This window comes from Ochotona princeps, chromosome 29 (assembly GCF_030435755.1).
Source record: "Ochotona princeps isolate mOchPri1 chromosome 29, mOchPri1.hap1, whole genome shotgun sequence".
Taxonomy (NCBI): Eukaryota; Metazoa; Chordata; class Mammalia; order Lagomorpha; family Ochotonidae; genus Ochotona; species Ochotona princeps.
The window spans coordinates 16,614,556-16,636,750 of NC_080860.1; the positions used below are offsets into that span (position 1 = coordinate 16,614,556).

At 53.5% G+C, this 22,195-nt stretch overlaps 1 protein-coding gene across 1 annotated transcript; it reads right to left on the reverse strand.

Moving 5' to 3' along the window:
* Positions 1-1,988: 1,988 nt before the first annotated feature.
* Positions 1,989-15,380, reverse strand: PES1 (pescadillo ribosomal biogenesis factor 1). The gene is made up of 15 exons (XM_058656746.1): positions 15,100-15,380; positions 11,757-11,836; positions 11,049-11,202; positions 10,158-10,267; positions 7,963-8,134; positions 7,782-7,871; positions 5,627-5,743; positions 5,434-5,508; positions 5,215-5,304; positions 4,930-5,060; positions 4,516-4,641; positions 4,230-4,414; positions 3,700-3,878; positions 3,423-3,584; positions 1,989-2,406 (listed from the first exon to the last, which is right to left on the reverse strand). Exons 1-15 carry the CDS (start codon positions 15,121-15,123, stop codon positions 2,323-2,325), a joined length of 1,779 nt encoding a protein of 592 aa, XP_058512729.1. The 5' UTR covers positions 15,124-15,380; the 3' UTR covers positions 1,989-2,322.
* Between the last annotated feature and the right edge of the window lie 6,815 nt (positions 15,381-22,195).

Consider the following 22,195-nt stretch of genomic DNA (forward strand, 5'->3'; position numbering starts at 1 on the left):
GGAAGCAGGTCTGGAGATGTGTGGGAAGGAGGACTGCTGAGGGAGAACATGACAAGTGAAGGATGACTTCTGGGACATTTCCTCTGACTTGGCTACTACATTTGCAGGTAAATAAGGGGGCTGAAACCAGGTGGTTTAGAGGAGGGAAAACTGAGGATCTTTTGGGGCCAAACCAATATGCCCACTCATGTGGGAGACCCGAGCTCGCATTGTTGGTATCAACCATCGCCTACTGGCACACACAAGAAAGCCAAGGCAAAGGGGACAGAATAAATCAATCAACTACCCGAGCCAAGTGCTGGCAGTGAATACTTGGGCAAGTGGAATCTCTAAGGTGGACTGTGTCAGCCAGTGGAGTCTGGAGAGATTTCATCGTGATTGGAATGACAGGACCGGCAGCAATATAGAACTGTTGAACTATCAAAACCACTTGAGCAGGACACTTGGGGGATGCCCCATATTGGGGACGCTGGGATGGTTAGGGGCTGGGTGAGGCTTCTCCCCTTACCTCTCCCCTTCCCCCAGATACAGGAAGGAAGGAAGAGAATGTGGAAACAATGGTCTTATCCACTTTCCTCTAGCCTTTGACCCTTCACACGGTAATCAAATATGTAAAATTCATCAAAAATAAAATTTACACAAGAAAAATAAAATCAAATCTTAATAATAATAAAAAAGTAGCCTAGCAGCTAAAGTCCCTGTCTTACACACACCAGGATCCCATATGGGCGCCAGTTTGTATCCTAGCAGCCCCACTTCCCATCCAGCTCCCTGCCTGTTGCCTGGGAAGGCAGTCGAGGACAGCTCAAAGCCTTGGGACACTGCAACCAAGTGGGAGACCTGGAAGGAGGCTCCTCGCTCCTGGCTTTGGATTGGCTCAGCTCCAGCTGTTATGGCTGCTTGGGGAGTGAATCAGCAGACAGAAGATCTTCCTCTCTGTCTCTCTTCCTCTCTGTATATATGACTTTCCAATAAAAATAAAATAAATCCAAAATAAATATATAAACATATGTATTTTTAAAATTTCTATTTGAAAGCAGGATTTACAGAAACAAGAGATATTCCATCCTCAGTTCACTCCCCAAGTTGCTACTATGGCTGGAGCTGAACTGATCAGAAACCAGGAGCCAGGAGCTGCCTCCTAGTCTCCCATGGGGATGGCAGGGGATCAAGCAATGAGCCACCTTCCACTGCTTCTCCAGGCCATAAGCAGGGCCTGGATTGGGGGTGGAGCAGCCAGAACTTGAACCCATGTCCATAGGGGATGCTGGTGCCATAGGCCAAGAATTAGCCTACCATGTCACTACGGTGGCCCTGTCACGGAAGCTCTTGACTTTCCTGCCGTTTGGACTGGCTGGCTCCCCTTTGTCCCTGAAATACTTTGCCTACAGGGCCAGCAGCTGGTGACAGGAAGGTCAATGCCCATAAGTGCCAGGAACCCAGTGTCAAAACCCACGTGTTTCTCAGATCCTGCCTGCTGTTGGCAACACTCAAGCTGCTGCAGGGGCACCCCGGGACAGTCCTCACGGGGGTCCCTAGTCAGGCTGCCGACAAGCCACACACTGGGAGCCACTCAGCAGTTCTGCTCAAGTCCATGATGCTAAGCTAGAGAAGTCCCTTTTTCTGAGGCATGGCTCTTCTGGCTTCAGCAGGAAGGGACACAAACCCTTCTCTGGAGTCCCTGGGCACTCCTGAGTCTCGCTGGACGCTGATAGAGCCTTTGAAGGGGCCTAAGAACCTCCCCCCGAACAACTAAAAGGCCAGTAAGCAGCCTCACAGGGAAAAGGCACGCTGGGCTAGAATGTGATTCAAGGCCAGCCGGCCGGCAAGTCTCCTCCTGGGACCCATGAACCCATCTTCTGGCTCCTGACACCCAGCAGGGACCTTGGACATCAAAGCGGCTCAGCAGGGCCTGGGTTCACCTCACTGGGCACAAATGGGTCCCTCTCCCATCCACCCCAGCAAGGCACATGAGCACAGAATGCAACTGGCTGCAAGTCAGCCGTTTAATAGCAAATGCTCCCCTGCTCCCCAGTCCACCGTGACACCCTGAGAATCCTGGGTCCACACAGGTAAGAGGGGAAGGAAGCCAGCGTGACCCAGGGGAGTGGGGAAGGGCTGGCCGGGCCCTTGTCCCGATGCCTGGGGCCACAGGAGCTCTTCTCTGCCCAGTTACAGGCACGACTCCCCCCGCTGGGCCCAGCCAGCCTGCACAAGTGTGTTGGGGAGGGCTAAGGCACCAGGGAAGGATGGCAGTGCCTCTGTTCTGTTGCTGGGCTTGGGTCCATGTTCTGCCGCCACCTGGAAAGTGGCCATGGGCGCTCACACCGGTCTAGCCTTCTTGGCCTTCTTCTCAGATCGCAGCGCCTCGTCATGGGCTTTCCGCTTCTGTGCCAGTTTGTTGGCCTGCGGGGAGGAAGAGGATGGTCAGCCAGGATGGGTGCGGGCAGTGGAAGGGTTAGGGTGACCACAGGGCTGATTACAGCTGGGAGAGGAACAGGCCCTGACATCCCCAACTCCTAGATCTCAAGACAAGAGATTCCAAGGCACCCTGAGCTGGACCCCCGCTCCACTCGGGCAAGTTGGATAGCAGTCTAACCTGCCCTAGGATTAGAATGGTGGGCAGGGGGCACCACAAGACCCATGTGACAATGCAACAGTGACATGCCTCAGACAGCAGCCCACAGAACCATCTGGCGGAGGGCAAGGCCAGGCCGGGCTCCAGGGGTGTTGTAGCTGAGAGCATCCCCCAGTGTCAAGGCCAGGCCAGGTTCTGCCTGATGCACACAGGGTCCGGCTACGTGAGGCTGTGTTTCAGAATAGCTGATGCAGCAGCTTGTTTACAGGGTGACTGTCTATCCATGATGCACCTCAAGTACGTGCTACCACACTCCCAAGGAAACCTGGGGTGCTCGGAGGGCCAGCTGGGCGCCACCTTTACACCATCCCTTACAAGAACTCTGGGGGAACTACACACATTTTGTTTTCAATTTAAATGAGCAACTGTGGGGGGTGGGAGTCTGACCTAGCAGTTGACACCCACATTCCACATCGGGGTGTCTGGGTTCACGGCTTAGCCCTGCTTCCTGCTAACACACACTCTGGCACAGGTAAGCAGGCGATAGCTTAGGCAGTGGAATTTTGGTTACCCAGATTGAAAGCTGGCCCTCCCCACTTTAGCTCGCTGAAGCCCTGGATGTTGTGGGCACATCTGTCTTTCCTTCTCAGCCTTTTAAACAAAAGAAAAATAGCCAGAATTTACCAATGAACCTGTGTGGCTTTGTAGAGACCACAACCAATCTGGCCAGAGGCCTGTCGCATGAAAGGGACAGAGCTAAGACCCCAGCCACAGAGGTGTCCCCAGGAAAAGGCCCAGAGCGACCAAGTCAGCCCGCAGCCTCCCCTGTGCAGCAGCCACTCACCTCGCGGATCTTGCGTCTCTTGCCGAACATGATCTTGTTGTAGAGGTACTTCTCCCGCTTCCTCATCGTCATGATGGCCAGGCGTTTGGCCTCGTTCTCTTCCTCCTGGGCCAGCCGCTGCTTGTCCTCCAGCTTCAGGGTGCCCGCCACCACCCGGGGCTTCTGGAGACACAGGGCGGCAGGTGACTGGGCTCAGTATCCCGGCTCCTGCCCCACTGCACCCAGTGGCGCTGCAGCCCAGACCGCCCCCCCCCCGCCCCAGCCAGCACCTCCGTACCTTCCCCTCCATCTTCTGCTCCTCCACGCCTGCCAGCCGGGCCTCTTTCTCTTTTTCCAAACCAGCCTCCACATTGTCCATCTCCTCTTTGTTTTCTCCCCCTTCTTCACCTTCATGGTCGTCTTCTTCCTCCTCCTCCTCTTCCTCATCCTCCTCTTCCTCAGACTCTCTCATGTTTCCTACAGACAGCAAATGATTCACAGACAGTCAGATGGGGGGCTATTTTTTTTTCCTGTGAGTGCAGGCTCTGGAACCCCAGCCTGACCCACAGCGCCAGTCAAAGGCAGCTCAGGGCTAGCCCAGCTGCAGACCCTGCCCCCAATGCTTCTAAAGAAACTCCACAGCCCCCTGCCCTGAGCTGCCACCTCCTGGACCAACACTGAGCCACTCTGGACTGTTCTGTGCTGTCACTCCACGGGACACAGCACATGAGACTAGAGGATGCAACTGCCACTTTCCCCATGCCATCCACCAAAGTGGGTTCTGCTCACTGCCGTGCATGGAGCTCCCCCAACCCCACCCACACACACCTGGGTCTTCTCCCCGCTGCAGAGCCAGCAGCTTCAGCTTCTCGGGTGGGACATAGTCCCCTTCCTTCTCGGTCACGAAGGGCGAAAGATGTGGGGGCAGCTGCACCCCGGGGAAGTAGTCCGCCACAGGGAGCAGGAGGCGGGCGTTCACACAGTCAAACACCCACTGGGGCTGCACGTAGTACCTGGCACAGAGTGGCGGGGGACATGGAGGACGTGGGTCACACAAGGGGATATCAAGGATTTCTATCCTGGAAGCCAACAGGGTGGGGCCCTAGGAGCCTACCTGCCAACAACGGTCGTCTGCTGCCCGGGCCGGTCGACGATCTGGTGGGTGATGTGCGAGTCTGTGATGTCATAGGTGGCTCCGATGCACAAAGACTTGTCCCAGGACACTTCCCCTCCAAAACTCCTACAGACAGACACCCCACAGGGGCAACCAGGCATGAGCCACCTGGGTCCTACTGGATTCCCCAGCACACACGTTCATCGTGCTGGGGCACAGTTCCTTCTCCCCATCCCAGAACCTGCCCACAGTTCCAGCCCTCTGCCCACCCTCTTCCCACGTGAGTGGTGGCTGTGCCACTCGCCTTCCACACGCGCTGCTTTGTAGGATGCAGACACGGATGCCGGGCAGGACCTGAGCCAGAGTGTGACCGAATCAGAGCCAGTGCTGGCAGCTGGCCCTCAAGCCCCCTACCTGATTGTGAATGCCAAGGCCTCGCGGGGCACCTCGCGGTTCAGGAAGAACTTGAGGCCCTCAAAGAGCTTCTTGTGCTTCTCCTGTGCCTCCATTTCCTTCCTGCGGTCCTCCTCCTGGGCTGCCATCTCCTGCAAGGCAAGCGGCCAGGTCTTGCACCATTGCAGAAGGACAGGGCCCGTAACCCCTCCCTGGTGCCCTTCCAGACCCTGCATTTTCTATGTGCTAACTCTATCCCATCTTGCCCCCAACTCCCTGGCTTCTGGAAGCCAGTACAATGCTCACCCCATCAGCCGGAAACTCATCCACCTCGGCCTCCTCCTCTATGGTGGGCACCACCACGCGGGCCAGGCTGGCACCAAGGGCTGCCAGTTTCTATAAGAGAAGACGTGGGCTTACAGGAGGGGGTCTTATTGGGGGAAGGGCAGCAGCTGTGCCTCCCACCCAGCAAGCCCCCAGGCAGCTGGGGGGAGGCACAGGGGACCCCTCCTATAGCCCCCTCACCTCCATTGAGCTCTCCGAGTCCAGGGCATAGGTGTCATCACTGCCCTTCCTTTCCACGTGGGTTTGACCTTCGAGCTGGAAAGCAGGGGAGGGTCAGTGGGAAGAAGACACCCTTAGCCCTGCGCCACCTCCATGTGGGAGAGAAGGGCTGTGGCTCCCATCCCTCAAGCAGAAGGGGCTGGGTGGGTACTACCTTGGGTGGGTAGTGGAGGTTGAGTGACTGGTAGAGGCGGAAGTTGACGAAGCCCAGCAGGGTGGTGTAGAACTCGGTGAAGGTGGCCATGACCCTGTAGTCCACATCTGTTGGGTGCTGGGGGATGGGGGAACATACAGCAGGAGCGTGAGTCAGCAGTGTGGGTTCAGGGAGGTAGCGTCTACCTGCCCAAGGACCACAGACTCCTGTCCAACAGCTCTGCTGGGAGAGCAGGGGCTGCATGGCCCAACGCTGCCTGGGACCTCCTGAGCACAAGCGAGGCCCCAGGGAACAGCCCTGAGGCTGGGGGCCATCCTGGAGACATGCCAGGCCACCCACTCCCCCTGGTGAGGAAGGGGGAAGCCAAAAGGAAAGGCAAATTGAGGCCTCTGTGGTCCCACAATGTCGTGCCACCTAAGCCTTCAAGTGTCAGCCTGGACTTTTGTCCTTAGCTTGCTTTCCCTGGCCTGGTTGGAGCTCAGGCCTTCTCCATCATCCAGCCCCACCTCCCTGCAGCTTCTTGCCTGCTGCAGGCAGCCATGAGCACTAGGAGGCAGCCCTCCCCAGTCCCCGGCCCATGAAGACACCTGGGGAAAGCCTAGGTGGGAAGAGCAGGACAGGACTCCGCCCACCCTTGCCCTGGCAAGTGACGGCAGAGCTGGCATTATCAGCTGGCCTCTGACACACTCAGGCTGCTGGCCTGGCTCGTGGGAAGGAGATAGTGGGGATGGGCAGGCAGGGAAATGACCTGCTTGGCACCGAGGTCTAGCGTCACCTTTGGGAACTGCTACCTGCAGGCAGGGCACAGGGAAGAGATCTGAGATGAAGACAGAAGCACTGTGACTCCGGAAGGCACAGTAGTGCCCTGACCCAGGACCTGCCAACCCTGCGCTGCCCACCCTGGGGCCACAGACGGGAGGATTCCCTGACAAACGTCAACATGGACAATGATGACATCACCCCTCCCATGCTGGCTACACCCACGACCTGGGTGTTTCTGCATCTTGCTGCACACCTGTGTGTTAGGCCCTCCTCCCCCAGCGCAGCGCTGGGCAGCCAGGGTCCTCTGGTTGCAGGCCCAACGCAGTTCACTGAAGGCCAGGCTTCTGCCAAGGAGAAGCGGTGCCAGTGTGTGGCCATGGCTGGCTCCCTGCCCCCAGGACAGCTATGGGTATGCCGGGACCCCTCACAGACCCCATTCACCCCCAGGACGATACGACACACAAAGAGTGGTCTGAGTAGCCTGGGGGGGGGGGGACACTAGAGAGAAGGAAGGGGACAGGGTCAGAGAGGAAGAGGCAGGAAGGAAGGAGATGGAAAGGAGGAGGCAGCAGCCCCACCTTTGATGACCCACACGTGCACCAGGGAGGGGGAACAGGAGCTCTCCCAGCCACCAGGAGTTGCTGAGGCTCAAGTCCACCTTTGACCAGCCAGCCATGCAACGCGGACGCAGTCCCGCCATCAACCACTGATGGACAGCCTCAGGCCTGGCAAGACCGCTGCTGGGCCAGACCAGGAGCTCCTGTCTCCATGGAAGTTATCAGGTTCCACTCAAGAACAAGGAGGAAGGTGGACCAAATGCAAGTGCACAGACCCAAAAAAGCCTGGGAAGTGAGGCCAAATGAGGCCAGAGCTGACGGGCCTGTGTGAGGAGTCCCGTTGGGCACTCCTCTTGGTGGACCCCTGCCCATCTCCCCAGGAGTTCCTGAGATCCACAGGAAGCGGTGCCATGTGCTGTGGACCTGTGTGATCCACATTCGTCCCCCTGGGAAAGGGGAAGAGGAAGTAGGGCAGTGAAGCCAGGTAGCAGGGTTACCTGTGGCAGGCACCAGCACCAGAGAGGGCTCACTCTGCCACTGTCCAGGTGGTGGCTCTGTCCCCTGCTGTCTGGCCAGCACCCCAGAGGTCAAGCACTGACCTTTGAAGACCTTCTCCAAGTTCCCACAATGAAGCTTACAAGGTGAACATGTATTGTTAAGCGAGACACAGAGAGGCAAAGGAATGTGGCCAAGGTCACCTGGTTGATGAGAGCTGGAGCTGGAGCTGGGCCAGTTTGGGGCTCCCACCTAGCCCCCCACCCTCAGAAGTCAGCACACAGTCACCCAGCAAAGCCCTGTCCCTCTGTCCATCAGGACCAGCGCAAGGACAGACTCACATCATGAGAGAAGGTGTAGGGTGTGATCCACACGATGGGCTGGCCCAGCACCTCAGCCTGGTAGTAAATACCTTTGATGGAGAGGAAGACCTGTGGCAGGACAGACACAGCAGTGTGAGAGCCCAGGCGGGTGGGAAGGGCGGGGTGGACCCTGGGCTGGGTGGGCCCCACGGTGGCTTACCTTGCGCAGGGCACGGGCGGCGATGACATAGTGCATGAACTCCACCGTGAGCCGGCGGCAGAGCTGAATGGTCTGCACGTGGCACTTGCCAGTCCGTGGGAAGGTGGAGAAGAGGAAGCACATGGACAGAGCGTCGTCCAGGTCCCGCAGGGCGTCGATGAACGTGGGATACCTGCCAAGCCAGGGGTAGGCCCTCATGGGCTCCTTCAGCCTGGGTTCAGAGTAGGAGTCCCCACCTCTTTGAACCACCCCAACAGCCACTTGAAGGCTTTACAGCCCAAGCCAGGTCTTGCCATCACCACCTTCTGACCTGGCCCTCAACAGAGCTGGGAGCAGACCTGGGAGGGCAGGTGCTGGTCATCTAACCAGAATGTGCCTGCTGAACCCTGAGGATGGGGGGGTCTGTTAGAGACCACCACTCACCACGAGCCAGCTCTGAGCTCTATCAGGAGGCCCACATGGGAAATGGCAGTTAGAGCCACCCTCACGGCTGCAGCTCCTCACACGGCAGCCGGGCCTGGCCATGCTCCCCAGACTTGTATCTAGCTGGCAGGACAATTACAACAGAAGGTCTGGAACTGAGGCCTGGGTGGGCCTGGATGAGTCACAGCAAAACCACATGGCAGAGGAGGAAGATGACAAGGTGAGGAATCCCGGACTATGTGGGGGCTGTGCTGAGAGACAGACACTGGACTGAGGGTCAGACAGATTCTGGTCTCATTCTTAACTATAATCCTGACCCACTGTGGGTCACTTGGTCCTAGCTGGCTCCAGGAAATGACACCACTGGAACAGACATGGCTGGTTTAAAACTGGGTCCTTGGAGTCAGAATTATGGTGCAATGGGGTAAGTCACCACCTGTGATGCTACATCCCGTAGGAGCTTCGTTTTTCAAGTCCTGGCTGCTCCACTTCCCGTCCACCTCCCTGCTAACGCACCTGGGAAAGCAGGGGATGATGGCCCAAATACCTGGGCCCCTGTAACCCATTTGGGAGGCCTGGACTGAGCTCTAGGTTGCAGGCTTCAGCCGGCCCAGCCCTAGCCACTGTGGCTGTCTGGCAAGTGAACCAGCAGAAGGAAGGATCTCTCTGTAACACTGCCTTTCAAATGAATCAATGTTAAAACAAACACATACGACTCTGGCAGTCCCAGGGCTAGGACCAGGTGTCAAGGTCCTCTCTGCCGCAGAAGGCCTTGAGTCAGGAGTGGCCTGGCAGGGCTCACACCCAGGCAAGAACGTGCCGGCACCTCTCCTGAGGCTGCAGCCAACTGGGCTCTAGGTACAGGGACAGGAACCTCAGTGGCCTGGCTCGTGCCTTACAGATTCCTACCTATCTAGCTTACAGATAACCCAACAGTCGAGGCACTTTCTAGAAACGGCACTGGCTGTTTCCAAGGCACTGACTGCCTTCAAGCTTGGGTTATGGCTGAAGTGCTTCACTCTCCTGTGCCCCCCCAACAGCCGCTACCACGGCCTCCTGATTATAGAGAAGGGGGCTTGTTCAGGCCACAGATTGGGTTCTGACCATGCAGCCCAGCGGCCTTGGGGTTGGGGAGAGCTGATGAGCAGTCTAGCAGCTCGGTCAGCCTGGCCACGGCTGAGCCCGTCCATCCTGGTGACGGGCATTCAGCGTTCCCAGGAGAAGACGAACATCCACTACAGCCCAGATTTCTGAACCTCCCCAGGCTGCTCTGTGCATTGTGTGGCATCTGTATGCCACTCCATAGCAACAGTACCTCCACCCCAGACGTGAAAACAGATGTATCTCCAGGCATTGCCAAACACTCCTTGGAGGAGCACTCACTCACATGGCCCCGGGCAAGGGTGGGCAAGGGACAGTCAGGGCCAGACAGGTCTCAGCCCTCCCGCAGGCCCAGAACTCTGCCCTTCCTCCAGCACAGGGTCTTGGCACATGCTGCTGCCAGGGCTGGGGACATGCCCCTCCACAGCTGGCTCACAAGTCTCCCTCTGATGAGCTTGCAAGTCATGTCTGACCACCCCACTACCCAGCTCCTGCCACATGACAGCCATGGTCACTTGTAACCACTCCAGTAATTTGTCAGTTGTCTGCTTGGGTGTGCCTCTTCCCAAAGCATGCAAAATCTTGGCCCGTCCCCTACCATGTCCCTAGTGCTAGGCTGGGCCTGGCTGTGAAGAAAGAGACAGTGCAGTGAGAGGTGCTGACCCACTCACCGCTCCTTGACGATGTGGTCAAGTTTGTAGCTGGGCTTGTTGTCCTTCAGACGCTCCACGGTATTCCACTCGCTCTTCCCATAGGCCTTCCGCAGCTTCCGGACAAACACCTGGGAGAGAGAAGAAGAGACCAGTGAGGCTCCGGACGTGGGTTCCCACACGTGCTGCCTCCCACATGTGACACATTGGCTGGGCAGGAGGCTGCTCGGTGCTCCCTGCCTGTGTGGTCAGGCTCCACCCCAGCCCCCTCCATGAAGCACCTCGCCTGACCTATGGGGTGCGCCAGTGTGAATCTACGTGTGCCACAGTCACCCAGAGAAACGGAGCTGGGACTGGTCCTCCCTCCCACTTAATCACCAGACTTCTTCGCTCCCAAGAGCAGCTGACGGGCTGCCTGGGCTGGGATCAGCAACGGCAGCTCTGCTACAAGTCACCAGCAAAGGTGGCTGGGTAACCCGTGCACCATCAGGTGTGCTCCTCAACCCCCCAAGCAGAGACCTCGCTGTCCATCAGGGCTTCCACAACCACCAGCTCCTTCCAGGGAGTCTGCTCTAAACAGCCAGCAGGTGCAATCGCTAGGTCTCTGCTTTTCCCGTACTATGAGACCACTAAATAATCCCACTGTTTGTGGGATGGAAGGCTTGGTCCCATAGCAGCAATCTCAAGACTCAAAATAGGAAAAATGGGAGGAAAAAAAAAGACCAGGGAGCCCCTAAGCATTTTCCAGGCTCAGAGCCAACAACACCCAAACATCTAATGGGGCCTCATGTGGATCCTAGCCAAGTCCTCCCTGCCCTGTACAGGTGAGCTCAGCAGGGGTTGAGTGCCCGCCCTGCCCAGGGTCGATGTGCCACGGTGGGGCCCCACCAGAGGTCAGGGCCCAGGCCTCACCTTGTATTCTCGGAACTTGTTGACAATGGGCTCGTGCAGGAGGAACCGGATGTCCTTGAGGAGGTAAAAGGTGCGGGCCGCCGTGGAGCCCTTGTTCACCTTCTTCTTGTGCTTGGGCTCATGGGGATAAATACCCTTCAGGATGCACAGACGTCTAGAGGGCAGAAGCCATTCATGCCATTGGCAAAGGGACAGAACTCTGGCCAGCAATGGTGCCCGGAACCCTCCTAACACAGGAGTCCGCTGGCCACAAGCTTCCCTGATGAAAACCTAACACAGGCTTCTCTCGAGCACCAAAAAGCAAAGAGGCAGGAAGGCTGGCGGGGGACAACAGGCAGGGGAAGGCAGGGGAGATGGGGGAGGCCGTGGGGAGAGGTGGTCATTCTCACCATGTAAGAGGTAGAAGAACCCACGGACAGGCAGAAAAGGCCATGTGTTTGCAAATCGTTGGGTGTGTCGGAAAGACTAACAGTGGGCCAGATGGGGCTGCAGGGACTGGGACGGCCAGGCCAGGGGCCTCCAGCCTGACCTTGTTAGCCCCAGCTCTCTTCCCACTTCCCCTCAGGCCATGCCTGGCACAGGAAGCTCCCCCCTAAGGCAAAGCCGGGTGAGAACGAGCAAGAGTGCAAGAACTCCAGACAGCCCTGCAGCTTGGACCCTGTCAGGCGACCCCTACGACCCCTACGCCCTCCTCTCGTCTCAGCTCACCTGAAGTCAGCCAGGCTCAGCTGCAGCTTCTTCCGGGCTTTGTTCCGAGTGATGTAGTTGGTGGCTGAGCCCCGCTCATACTTGGGGAAGGAAGCGAAACAAAACCAACTGTCCATGAGTGATGACCGCAGGCAGGGATGTCAACCTCAGCAGGCTTCCCGCTAGGTGGCCGAGGGGCTTCTGGGATGGGCAGTGCTCTAGGGGTGGGAGCTGGCCTGCTGGGCTACAGCCAGTGAGATGGAGACCACTGAGAACCCCTATCTTCCGTGGCAGGCAACAGGCTCAGTGAAATTACGTGCTTCAAGTCACACAGCGTTCTTAAAAACTGGGGCTGGGATTCGAACCCAGAGCTTGAGTGTCTAACTGTGAAGCCAATATTCTCAGTCTCTCACATCCTCACCACTACCAGACTTTAGTCTTTAGCATCACCCTTTTTCCTCACAGCCCTGTGAAATACTGCTAACTTTCGTGTATATTGCTAACCCATGTATCCACTGTGGTCCCCCAGGATGCACCACAAACCAGCATAAACACCTAGAAGGGCCTTCAAGCTAATCTTGCTCTCCTGGGGTTGATACTATCCTGGTTGAATATGTCTGCCAAGGGGCACAGCAGGAAAAGCTGCTGCCTGAAATGCTGGCATCCCACGTAGGCACCTGGTTCAAGTTGCTGTACTTCTCATCCAGCTTCCCTTGCTAATGGCCTAGGGAAAACAGTACTTTCCAAGTGCTTGGGCCCCTGCCACACACGTGGGAGATACGGCAGAAGCTCCTGGCTTCGAACCTGCCTACCTCCAGCCACAGCAATCATTTGGTGGGGGGAGCGAACCAGTGGAGGGAAGGAAGCTTGCTCCCCCCTCTAATTCTGCCTTTCAAATAAAGTGATCAATCTTAAGTAAAAGGAGAAGAAAATGTGTACTATAGGCCCTCTTCTCCCCTGCTGAACACACAGCATGCTGTGAGGGCGCCAGCGCAGAGGCCTGGTCTGCAGGTTCCCGCATGCCACCCCACACTTGCCGCTCCGCATGACAGACGGCTATGTATGAGCAACCCTGAGATGCAACCTTCATTCACCTTTTCCTTCAGACAATTATTTCACGTATTTGAGAGGTGGGACGGGGCGGGGATGAAAATGCAGAGAGCACTGGTACATTTGAGAAAGGTAGTCCACCACAGTGGGTGTTCACCCCCAGGAACTCAATCCAGATCTCCCACAGGAGCCCAGTGACTTAACCAAGACCGCTGCCTCGCAGGGTGTGCGCTGGTGAGGAGGCTGGGTCCGGTAACAACCCGGGCGCTTCAGCACTGAGTGGCATTCAGGCATCCTAACTGCTGGGCCCAGCACACCTCTCCTTTAGACATTTGCTGATTGTGTATCTGGGACACAAAAGATGCATTTCAGCTGTTTCAAGAAGCTGGGTGTTGGAAGCGCTCCCCAGGCCCCCAGGGGCCACATGCAGCTCTGTCACAATGTGCATCCCTTTAAACACCAAGGGCAGGTGTGGCTTCCAAAGGGATGTTTTTACTTCCTTGATATGTGTGAAGGGAGAAAAACTCAGCCACACCCATGGCCATGTGCAGCTGTTTGGGTGCCACTTGGCGTCTAGTGAGTAGAGGGCTCTGCAGGGTTGCCAAGCAAAGGACAGCTCTCTCTCACACACGAAAGAACCCTCTGGCCTGTGATGTCACAACGGTTCTGAAATCTAGCCTGGAAGACCAGCAGTGGAGGCCAGTGTGTGCCAAAGCAGATGCCACCTCCCCTTGGGAGGCCAATACTCCACTTTCAACTTAGCTCCCTAATCAAGCATCTGGGAAGATAATGGCAGATGGATTAACCTCTTTCTGGACTTGGCCCAATGGCTCAACTGGCTAATCCTCAGCCCACGAACACCAGCATCCCATGTGGGCACCGGTTCTAATCCTGGCGACCCCACTTCCCATCCAGCTCCCTGCTTGTGGCCAGGGAAGCTGTAGAGGATGGCCCAAAGCCTTGGGACCCTACACGCATGTGGGAAACCCAGAACCTCCTGGCTCCTGGCTATGAATCAGCCATTTGGGGAGTGAACCAGCGGACAGAAGATCTCTCTATAAATCTGTCTTTCCAATTGAAAAAAAGAAAAAAATTAACCTTTCTGCCATTCTACCTTTCCAGTAAATACATAAGTTTCATGTCAGCGTATGCTTATATGCTTTACATGAACATACGCATTCCTATACACATATATACTTATATATGTTATACTTTGGCTTTTTTACTTATTTTTTTATTTTAATTTTTTTTTTTTTAAGATTTATTTTATTACAAAGTCAGATATACAGAGAGGAAGAGAGACAGAGAGGAAGATCTTCCGTCCGATGATTCACTCCCCAAGTGACCACAACGGCCGGTGCTGTGCTGATCCGAAGCCGGGAACCAGTAACTTCTTTCAGGTCTCCCACACTGGTGCAGGGTCCCAAAGCCTTGGGCCGTCCTCGACTGCCTTCCCAGGCCACAAGCAGGGAGCTGGATGGGAAGTGGAGCTGCCGGGATTAGAATCGGCGCCCATATGGGATCCCGGGGCGTTCAAGGCGAGGACTTTAGCCGCTAAGCCACGCTGCCGGGCCCTATATGTTATACTTTGAAAAGGAATTGCAATGCTTTAGTGGGCATCTGGTCCAGGGGTCACGATGCTACATGCCAGAGTGGAGCGGTAGGGTTCGACAGCTGGTCCTGGCTCCTACACAGTGAGGGTGATGGCTCATGAAGCCGGGGAGCTGCTACCTACGTGGGGGGACCCGCCTCTCGGCTCTCCCCTTATAGTCCCAAGCAGTGTGGACATCAGGGGAATCCGCAGGTGGCAGCTGGGTGCTTTCAAACACAAGAAATATTCATCACAGTTTTGTTCCCAACTGCACCTGCCCCTTAAAGGCAGGTTTGTCCATCTCACCAACGTCTATCTTCACAGCAACAATAGCTAACATCTGCTGGGCACTGAACGCCACAGTTGAGACACGAGGGGGTTGGAAAACGTTGAAGGAAATGATAACTAAACCGTAAATCCTATCTGCACATCGTCCCCACTGCGTCTCCTCATGTTATTAACACGAGTGTCCGTCCGACACAGGGACAACAGCTCGGTCCACATGGATACCCACTCCCGGGACCCGCTGGTGCGGCTTTCGGGGTGATGCTAAGTTTGCTAAACTCAACAACTCCACCATCCTTGACTGGGTTTCACTGCGGTCCTGGCTCACGCTGGAGCCCCACTCGATCTCCCGCCGCGTAGGTCCAGCCATTTCCGGCGGAAGTGCCGACTCTGGCGCTTCGCCCCGTCTGGGCAGCCGGGTCTCGCGCCCTCACTCACCTTCTTCTTCTCCAGCCCTCCCATGGCTCCAGGCCGAGGGTCCCCCGAGCGCCGCGAGGATACCCAGCGCCACTTTCCGCACGTGTGCTCCCTAGGACCCCGAGGGCCTCCCTCATCCCGGCGCTGTAGGGCTGCCCCTCAAGGTGCCTGTTCAAATCCAAGAGGAAATGACGGCTTTTCCTCTTTGTGCCTTATTGTAAACTGAAAAAAAATCACCACAGCAGCTACTTCTATATATTTCTCACCTGCGAGGTGTTACGAGAGTTTTTAAATGAACTTGTTATGCAGGCAATTCTGTAACTACCCTAACTGACGAGGGCTTGACAGTGTGAGCCCCGTTGCATGTCGGGAAGGAGGGAGGTGGGGGGGGCGGAAGACTTGGAGTCTGCGCAGTGCCGTTGTATTGTCGTCGTAACGGTTGCTAGGGGACGTCGGAAGCCGGCCGGCGCTGAGGAAACGCTGTGGTGGGCGCTTGTGGTGAGGCTGTGGTCGTCCGCCGTCGTCTTCGAGTTATCTTTTGGTGCGGTGTTTCTCATGGGGATAGGAGAGAGCAGAAGCAGATATATTTTCTCCAGAGAGGTGGAGAGAACTGGTGTCTTTAGCGTTGGTTTGAAAACGATGGCGTGCCGAGCAGCTGAGCCGAGAATACACCCGAATTCGTAGTGTATTCCACATTTTCACTTAACGTTTGAATACGGAAAGTCCATGTTGTGATCCTCAAAGGATAAGCACAGGATTTCTCCAAATAAGAAGCCTCCCTGGACAGTGGGTACGACTTACTTTTTATTATTGGTATTTTATTTTCCCTTTCTGGGCTCAGACTTCATGTGGAGCCGGTCTCAGAAGTTTAAATAGGAGGCCCTTGTGACTGTGACCTGTCCCCGTCATGTGTGGGGAGAGGGAGCGAGAAGTGTCCAGAGGCATAAATTACAAGGATTTAGGAAACTTCCAGAGACATGCTGTGTGACCAAGCACAGAGGCTGTGATGGAGCCATTGGACAGAGTGGGCTTCAGGGGGCAGAGGCTGACCCCTGAAGGGCCAATGTAGCAGGCTTGAGACCCGGGCACTCCCCCAGGACCCTATGCTTGGTCCAAGACTGTGCCACTGGCTAGAGATAGAGGAAAAAAAAAAAAAAGATTTTACTTATTTATTTGAAAGGCAGAGTTATAGAAGGAAGGAGAAGACACACACGTACATACATCTTCCATCTGCTGGTTCACTCCCTGAATGGCTTCAGTTGCTCACAGTTGGGCTAGGCTGACGCCAGAAGCCAGGAGTTTCTTCTAGGTCTCCAATATAGGTACAGAGGCCCAAGGACTTGAGCCATCCTCTGCTGCTTTCCCAGGCAGGATAGTAGGCAGCTGGCTTGGAAGTGGAGCAGCTGGGACAGGAACCAGCAACAGGTGGCAGCTTAGGCCCTGTAAGGATAGGCCCCTTGACCCCTCAGGAGACTCTCCAGGATCTTGGCACAATGTGTCTATGTCACTTTCTTTTCCTTGCCTGCAGTCAAAGGATGATTTCAATAGCACAAGCTCAGGCTCAGAGGCTGCAGCTGGAATTGTGCCACTCTCCACTGGCTGTCCGGTTCACTAGGAAAAGCTCTCACTGTGAGTCTTCTGTTTTCATACAGTGAGGCCTTGGAAAGACTTGGATGAAACTCTAAGTCAACTAAGCTGGCCTGCAAAAGCTACAGATTGTGTGATTTCAGTCCTACCACCTTCTGAAAAAGGAGCACCATAGTAACAATTAACACTGAAAAGATTTGGTAGGGAGTGTAGGTGCTTGTGTGTACAGAGCCTAGGTTATTTTCGGAGTACTAGAATTATTCAGTGTGTCTGTGCTAATGCATCCATGACATTCGGCATTTGTCAAAATCCACAGAATGTCACAGTAAAAATAGTGAAATTTAGGTTTTTAAAGATGTGTGTTTTCATTGAAAAGTCAGATACAGAAAGAAGGAGAGACAGAGAGGAAGACCCTCCATCTGCTGATTCACCTCCCAAGTGGCCGCAATGGCCAGAGTTGAGCTGATCTGAAGCCAAGAGCCTGGAGCTTCTTCCAGGTCTCTCACACAGGTGCAGGGTCCCAAGGCCCTGGGCCTCCTCTACTGCTTTCCCAGGCCACAAGCAGGGAGCTGGATCGTAAGTGGAGCAGTCCTGGCATGATATGGACCCATATGGGATCCTGGCACGTTCAAGGTGAGGACTCCACTAGGCTACAATGCCGAGCCCTGAAATTTAGATTTTTAGAGTGATATTTATTTTAATTTGAATGAGTTGCAAAGAGAGAAAGATAAATATTTGATCTGCTGTTTGATCTCCCCAAATGGCTACCATGCCAGAGCTAGTGTGAAGCCTGGAGTTTCTGGGTCTCCCACATGGGCACAGGGGTCCAAAGACTTGAGCCGCCCTCCACTGCTTTCCTGTGTTCATTAGCAGGAAAGTAGAGCAGCTGGGACAAGAACTGACACCCCTGTGGGATGTTGGCCCTCGGTTGGAGGATTTGTCTGTGCCCCAGTAGTGAATTTTAATGGATATGAACTGAAAATCCCAGGATGAGGTGCAGAATGTGATGCCACAATGTAACTATTTTTACAAATTAAGGAACAGCCTTCCTGGAGAGGAGGTTGGAAAGAACGGTGACAAGAAAGTTTGCCAGCAATCAGTTGACCGACGTCTGTGGGGTTGTTGATTCTGAGTTTCTCTGTTGTATTGCTTTGTCTGTATGTCTGCTGTTAGGCCAATGCCAGGACTGTTTCGATAATTCTGGCTCTGTACGAGGGCTTAAACTCACAAAATGTGGGTCTTTCATCTTTTTCATCCATTTTAGCACTGTTTGGGCCACTAGGGCCCCTTGGAATTCCATGTGAATTGAAGATAAGCTCTTTCATTTCTGCACATTAAGAAAATGTAGTTTTTTTTTTGTAAGTATTTCTTTTCATTGGAAAGGCAGATCCACAGAGAGAAGGAGATACAAATTTCCCATCTGCTGGTTCATTCTCCAAGTAGCTGCAACGAGAGCTGAGTCAATCCGAAGCCAGCAGCTTCTTCTAGGTCTTCTATGTGGGTCTCCCAAGCTGCCGTTCAAATAAACAGATACATAAATTATTTTTAAAAACACCTACCTTGGTGCAAAAATGTTTGAAATCTATTAATATTTTTCTCATAATGCACATTTCCATAAACTTTTGAAGTCATGTGTATGTCTAGATTTCAAATTTTTTGCACCAAGATAAACATATTGATAATGCCATTTCCCATGAAGGTTTTGAAGTATTCCTGTATCTCTTCCTTCCAAATTTTGATTTGTTTTTAAAGATTTGTTTGAAAAGCAGAAGTTACAGACAGAGCCAGAAGGAGAGAGAGGGAGAGAACTGCCACTCACTACTTCACTCCCAGTTGGCCACAAAGGCTGGGGCTGGGTCAGGTGGAAGCTGGGAGCCAGCAGCGTTATCCACATCTCTCTTGTGGGTGCAGGGGCCCTAGGAGTTGGGTCACCTTCCTCTGCTTTTCCAGGAATATTAGCAGGGAGCGAGGTCATAAAAGGAGTGGTGGGGACTTAAATCGATGCCCATATGGGATACCCGTGGCAGCCATTTAACCCATTAACATCACAGTGCCAGTCCCATAGCTGTTCTTACTGAATTACTCCAGCCAGAATGTCCAGTGTAGTGTTGACTAGCTGTGGTGAAAGCAAACAGCCTGCCCCTTTGTTGATCTCTGGGTGACAATCTGCAGTTCTTCACCATCAAGTATGATGACTGTGAGCTTTTCCCTAACTGCCTTTTATCACGTTAACGAAGTTCCGTAGTTTATTGATTTTTTTTTTAATCATGAAATGGTGAAGGAATTTGTGAGACTCTACATTAATTGAGGTGATCGTATGGTTCCAGTCTTTTTTTTTCAGATTTGTTTTTATTATTATTCTTTTTTATTGAAAAGTCAGATTTACAGGGAGAAGGAGAGACAGAAAGATTTTCCATCGCTGGTTCATTTCCCAACGTGGTCACAATGATCAGAGAAGAACTGATATGCAACTAGGAGCTTCATCCAGGTCTCCCACAGGAGAAAGCTAAGATTGATTTGAAAGGCAGAGTTACAGAGAGATAGACAAAGCAAGCTTCCATCCACTGGTTCATTCTCGAAATGGCCACACAGCCGATGCTGGTAGACCAAGCAAAGGCCAAGAGCCTGGAACTCTGCAGACCACAGGAATCCCAGGACTTCAAAAACCTGAGCCAGTATCTTTGCTGCCTCCCAGGGTGTGTGTTATTAGCTGAAACTTGAATCCAGGCCTCTGGGATGGGGAATGCAAGCATGTTTTCCACAGGGTGTCTTAGCTGCTGTCTGGAACACCTGCCCCGGGAGCATGCTGTGGGCTTCTCCACACCTACATCTATGTAGTCTTGAGTAATACAGTCACATATTATTCTTTCATTTTTCTCTCCTGTCTCACAGCTATTTCCTTCTTGTAATTTATTTGCATGTAATTGTGCTTGTTCCTTTTTTCCTTGTAGCTTACCTGCTGGCCGATTGATTTTGGTTATAATTATTTCAAAGTTTAGGTCTCTCTATTCTGAGTTTTACAGAGTTGTGACTTGAGTGAAATGAAAGAACATATTGCCTAGAATGCTGAGTGTAGTTCCTGCCCAGATCGTGTTCGGCACTCAGCCACTACTCTTCCTTTTCTTCCTTTTCTGTGATGACTCCAGTGGCAAGCAGACATTGATTAGGGAACATGTGGAGGACCAACCACATTGTGAGCCAGGAAGCAGAGGCAGAGGAACCAACACATTTGGCTTATGTGACCAACCATTTCTTTCTATTGTTTTTTAATTTTTAAAGTTGTATTTATTTTATTTGAAAATCAGAATTCCAGAGAGAGAGGAGAGAGATCTTTTTGTCTACTGGTTTACTCCCCAAATGGTTGCAGTGGCCACACCTGGGCTGATCTGAAGCCAGGAGCCAGGAGGTTCTTTTGGGTCTCTCATGTGAGAGCAGGGTCCCAAGAACTTGGGCCATTTTCCGTTGCTTTCCCAGGCCACGAGCAGAGAGCTGGGTAGGAAATGAAGCATCTGGGACACAAACCAGCACCAATATGGTATCCCGGCGCTTGCAGGGGAAGACTAGCCAGTTGAGCCACTGGGGCTGGGCCCTTTGACAACCTTTAAAAAATATTTACTTGGGACCTGGCATGGTGGCCTAGCGGCTAAAGTCCTCACGTTGAAAGCGCCTGGGTCCCATATGGGTGCCAGTTCTAATCCCAGCAGCCCTGATTCCCATCCAGCTCCCTGCTGGTGGCCTGAGAGTGCAGTTAAGGGCAGGCCAAAGCCTTGGATCCTGCACCTCTGTGGGAGGCCTGGAGGAGGTTCCTGGCTCATGGCTTCAGATCAGTACAGCGTCAGCCATTGAGGCCACTTGGGGAGTGAATCATCGGATGGAAGATCTTCCCCTCTGTCTCTCCTCCCCTCTGTATATCTGACTTTGCAATAAAAAAATCAAATCTTTAAAAAAAAATTTTACTTGAAAGGCAAAGTGACAGAGAAATGTGTGCTGTTTATTTCCTCAAGTGCCCACATCAGTTGGGGCTAGGCCAACTGAATCCAGGAACTCCATTCCTGTCTCTCACCTGGTGGCAGGAACCCAAGCACTTGGCCATCTTCTGCTGCATCCCTCAGCACATCAGCAGGAGAGTGGACTGAAAGTGGAGGAGCCAGGATTCAAACTGGCATGCCCAGAGGGAATACAGATGTCCTAAATAGCGCTTAACCTGCTGTGCCTCAACACTTGTCCACATTAAGTACCTGCAGGAGTCTTGGCAGCTAAGTCCTGTTCAGTCCAATCCAGGACATTACGTGTCAACCTTAACCTTCTTTAACTTTTACGTATGTGGACTTGAGAGAAACTCCTAGTCTGCTTTTGTGTGTGACATGGATAAAATTACAATCCTGGGGGCCCAGAGCACAATGGCTAAATCCTTACCTTGTAAGTGCCAGGATCCCATATTGGCACCAGTTCATGTCCCAGCTGTTCCACTTCCCATCCAGCTCCCTGCTTATGACATGGGAAAGTAGCGGAGGTTGAACCAAGTCCTTGGGACCCTGCATCTGCATAGGAGACCCAGAAGAATCTCCTGGCTCCTGGCTTCAGATCAGCTCAGCTGCAGCAGGTGTAACCACTTGGGGAGTGAACCAGTGGCTGGAGGGTCTTTCTCTCTCTCCTTCTCTCCTGAGGTCTGATCTGCCTTTCCAGTAAAAGTAGATGAACCTTTAAAAAGAAATTGTGTGGAAGGGGAGGAGCAGAAGGTTCTTCAAAGAAGGACTATTGGAATCTAGAACCATTGTTTCTTAGATTCTTAGTGAATCCCAAGTCGGAAAATACTGTTTTGGCTGAGTGATCTAGTTGCACTGCGGAGTGGGCACAGCAGGAATTTGATCCAAGCCCCCACTACTCGCAAGAGAGCTGAGAGGATTGAAGAAGCATAAAGAGCAGTGAATGGGTGAGCTTTTATTTGGACTAGTTTACAGAGCTGTGATGCTCCTTAGCCAGGTGGATTAGGAGCCAGGCAGGGAGGGCCAAGGTCTTCCAGCTGTGAGGCTTTGAAGTCCCTGCCTTTCTTTGCATTTCCCCTGCAGGCTATGTTACGGGAATCCTGCAGCAGCAGAAGGGAGAAAACACTTTGGAAACCAGCAAGTGTTGGGCAAAATCAAGCTCCCTGCTGTCTCGGTCTTGAAGAACATGGCCTTTATATTTGCACCGTGCAATAGGGTCACCACCAGCCACTTGTAAATCTTTCAACCTAGAATAGTTGATTTCCAGTAAAAGGATCCCTTAGTTACAGTGACCACATTTCAAGCGAAGAGTGAGAGAATTCACTGAAAGACCCTGGGACCTAGTAAAAGACTCGGGAATCCTTAGGTACAGGCTTCCGTCTTTGTCTGGAATCCAAGCTTATTCATTGCTTTTTGCAAATTGTTTTTGAAATCCTTACTGATTCAAAACTGACTTGCTCACTCACTGCCTGGCAAGGAAAGTGGGTGCCAGCCTAGCTAGTGGATAGGGCACCTGAGTCTGTCTACAACGTGGCAGCTCCATG

Bases quoted from the DNA above. Each gene is read 5' to 3' on its own strand.
- PES1 (XM_058656746.1), bottom strand. From the start codon at position 15,123: ATGGGAGGGCTGGAGAAGAAGAAG. The intron at 11,203-11,756 runs GTGAGCTGAGAC...TCTGCCCTCTAG, and splicing joins CTGAGCCTGGCTGACTTCAG to ACGTCTGTGCATCCTGAAGG. The intron at 3,585-3,699 runs GTACGGAGGTGC...CTGTGTCTCCAG, and splicing joins AGCAGAAGATGGAGGGGAAG to AAGCCCCGGGTGGTGGCGGG.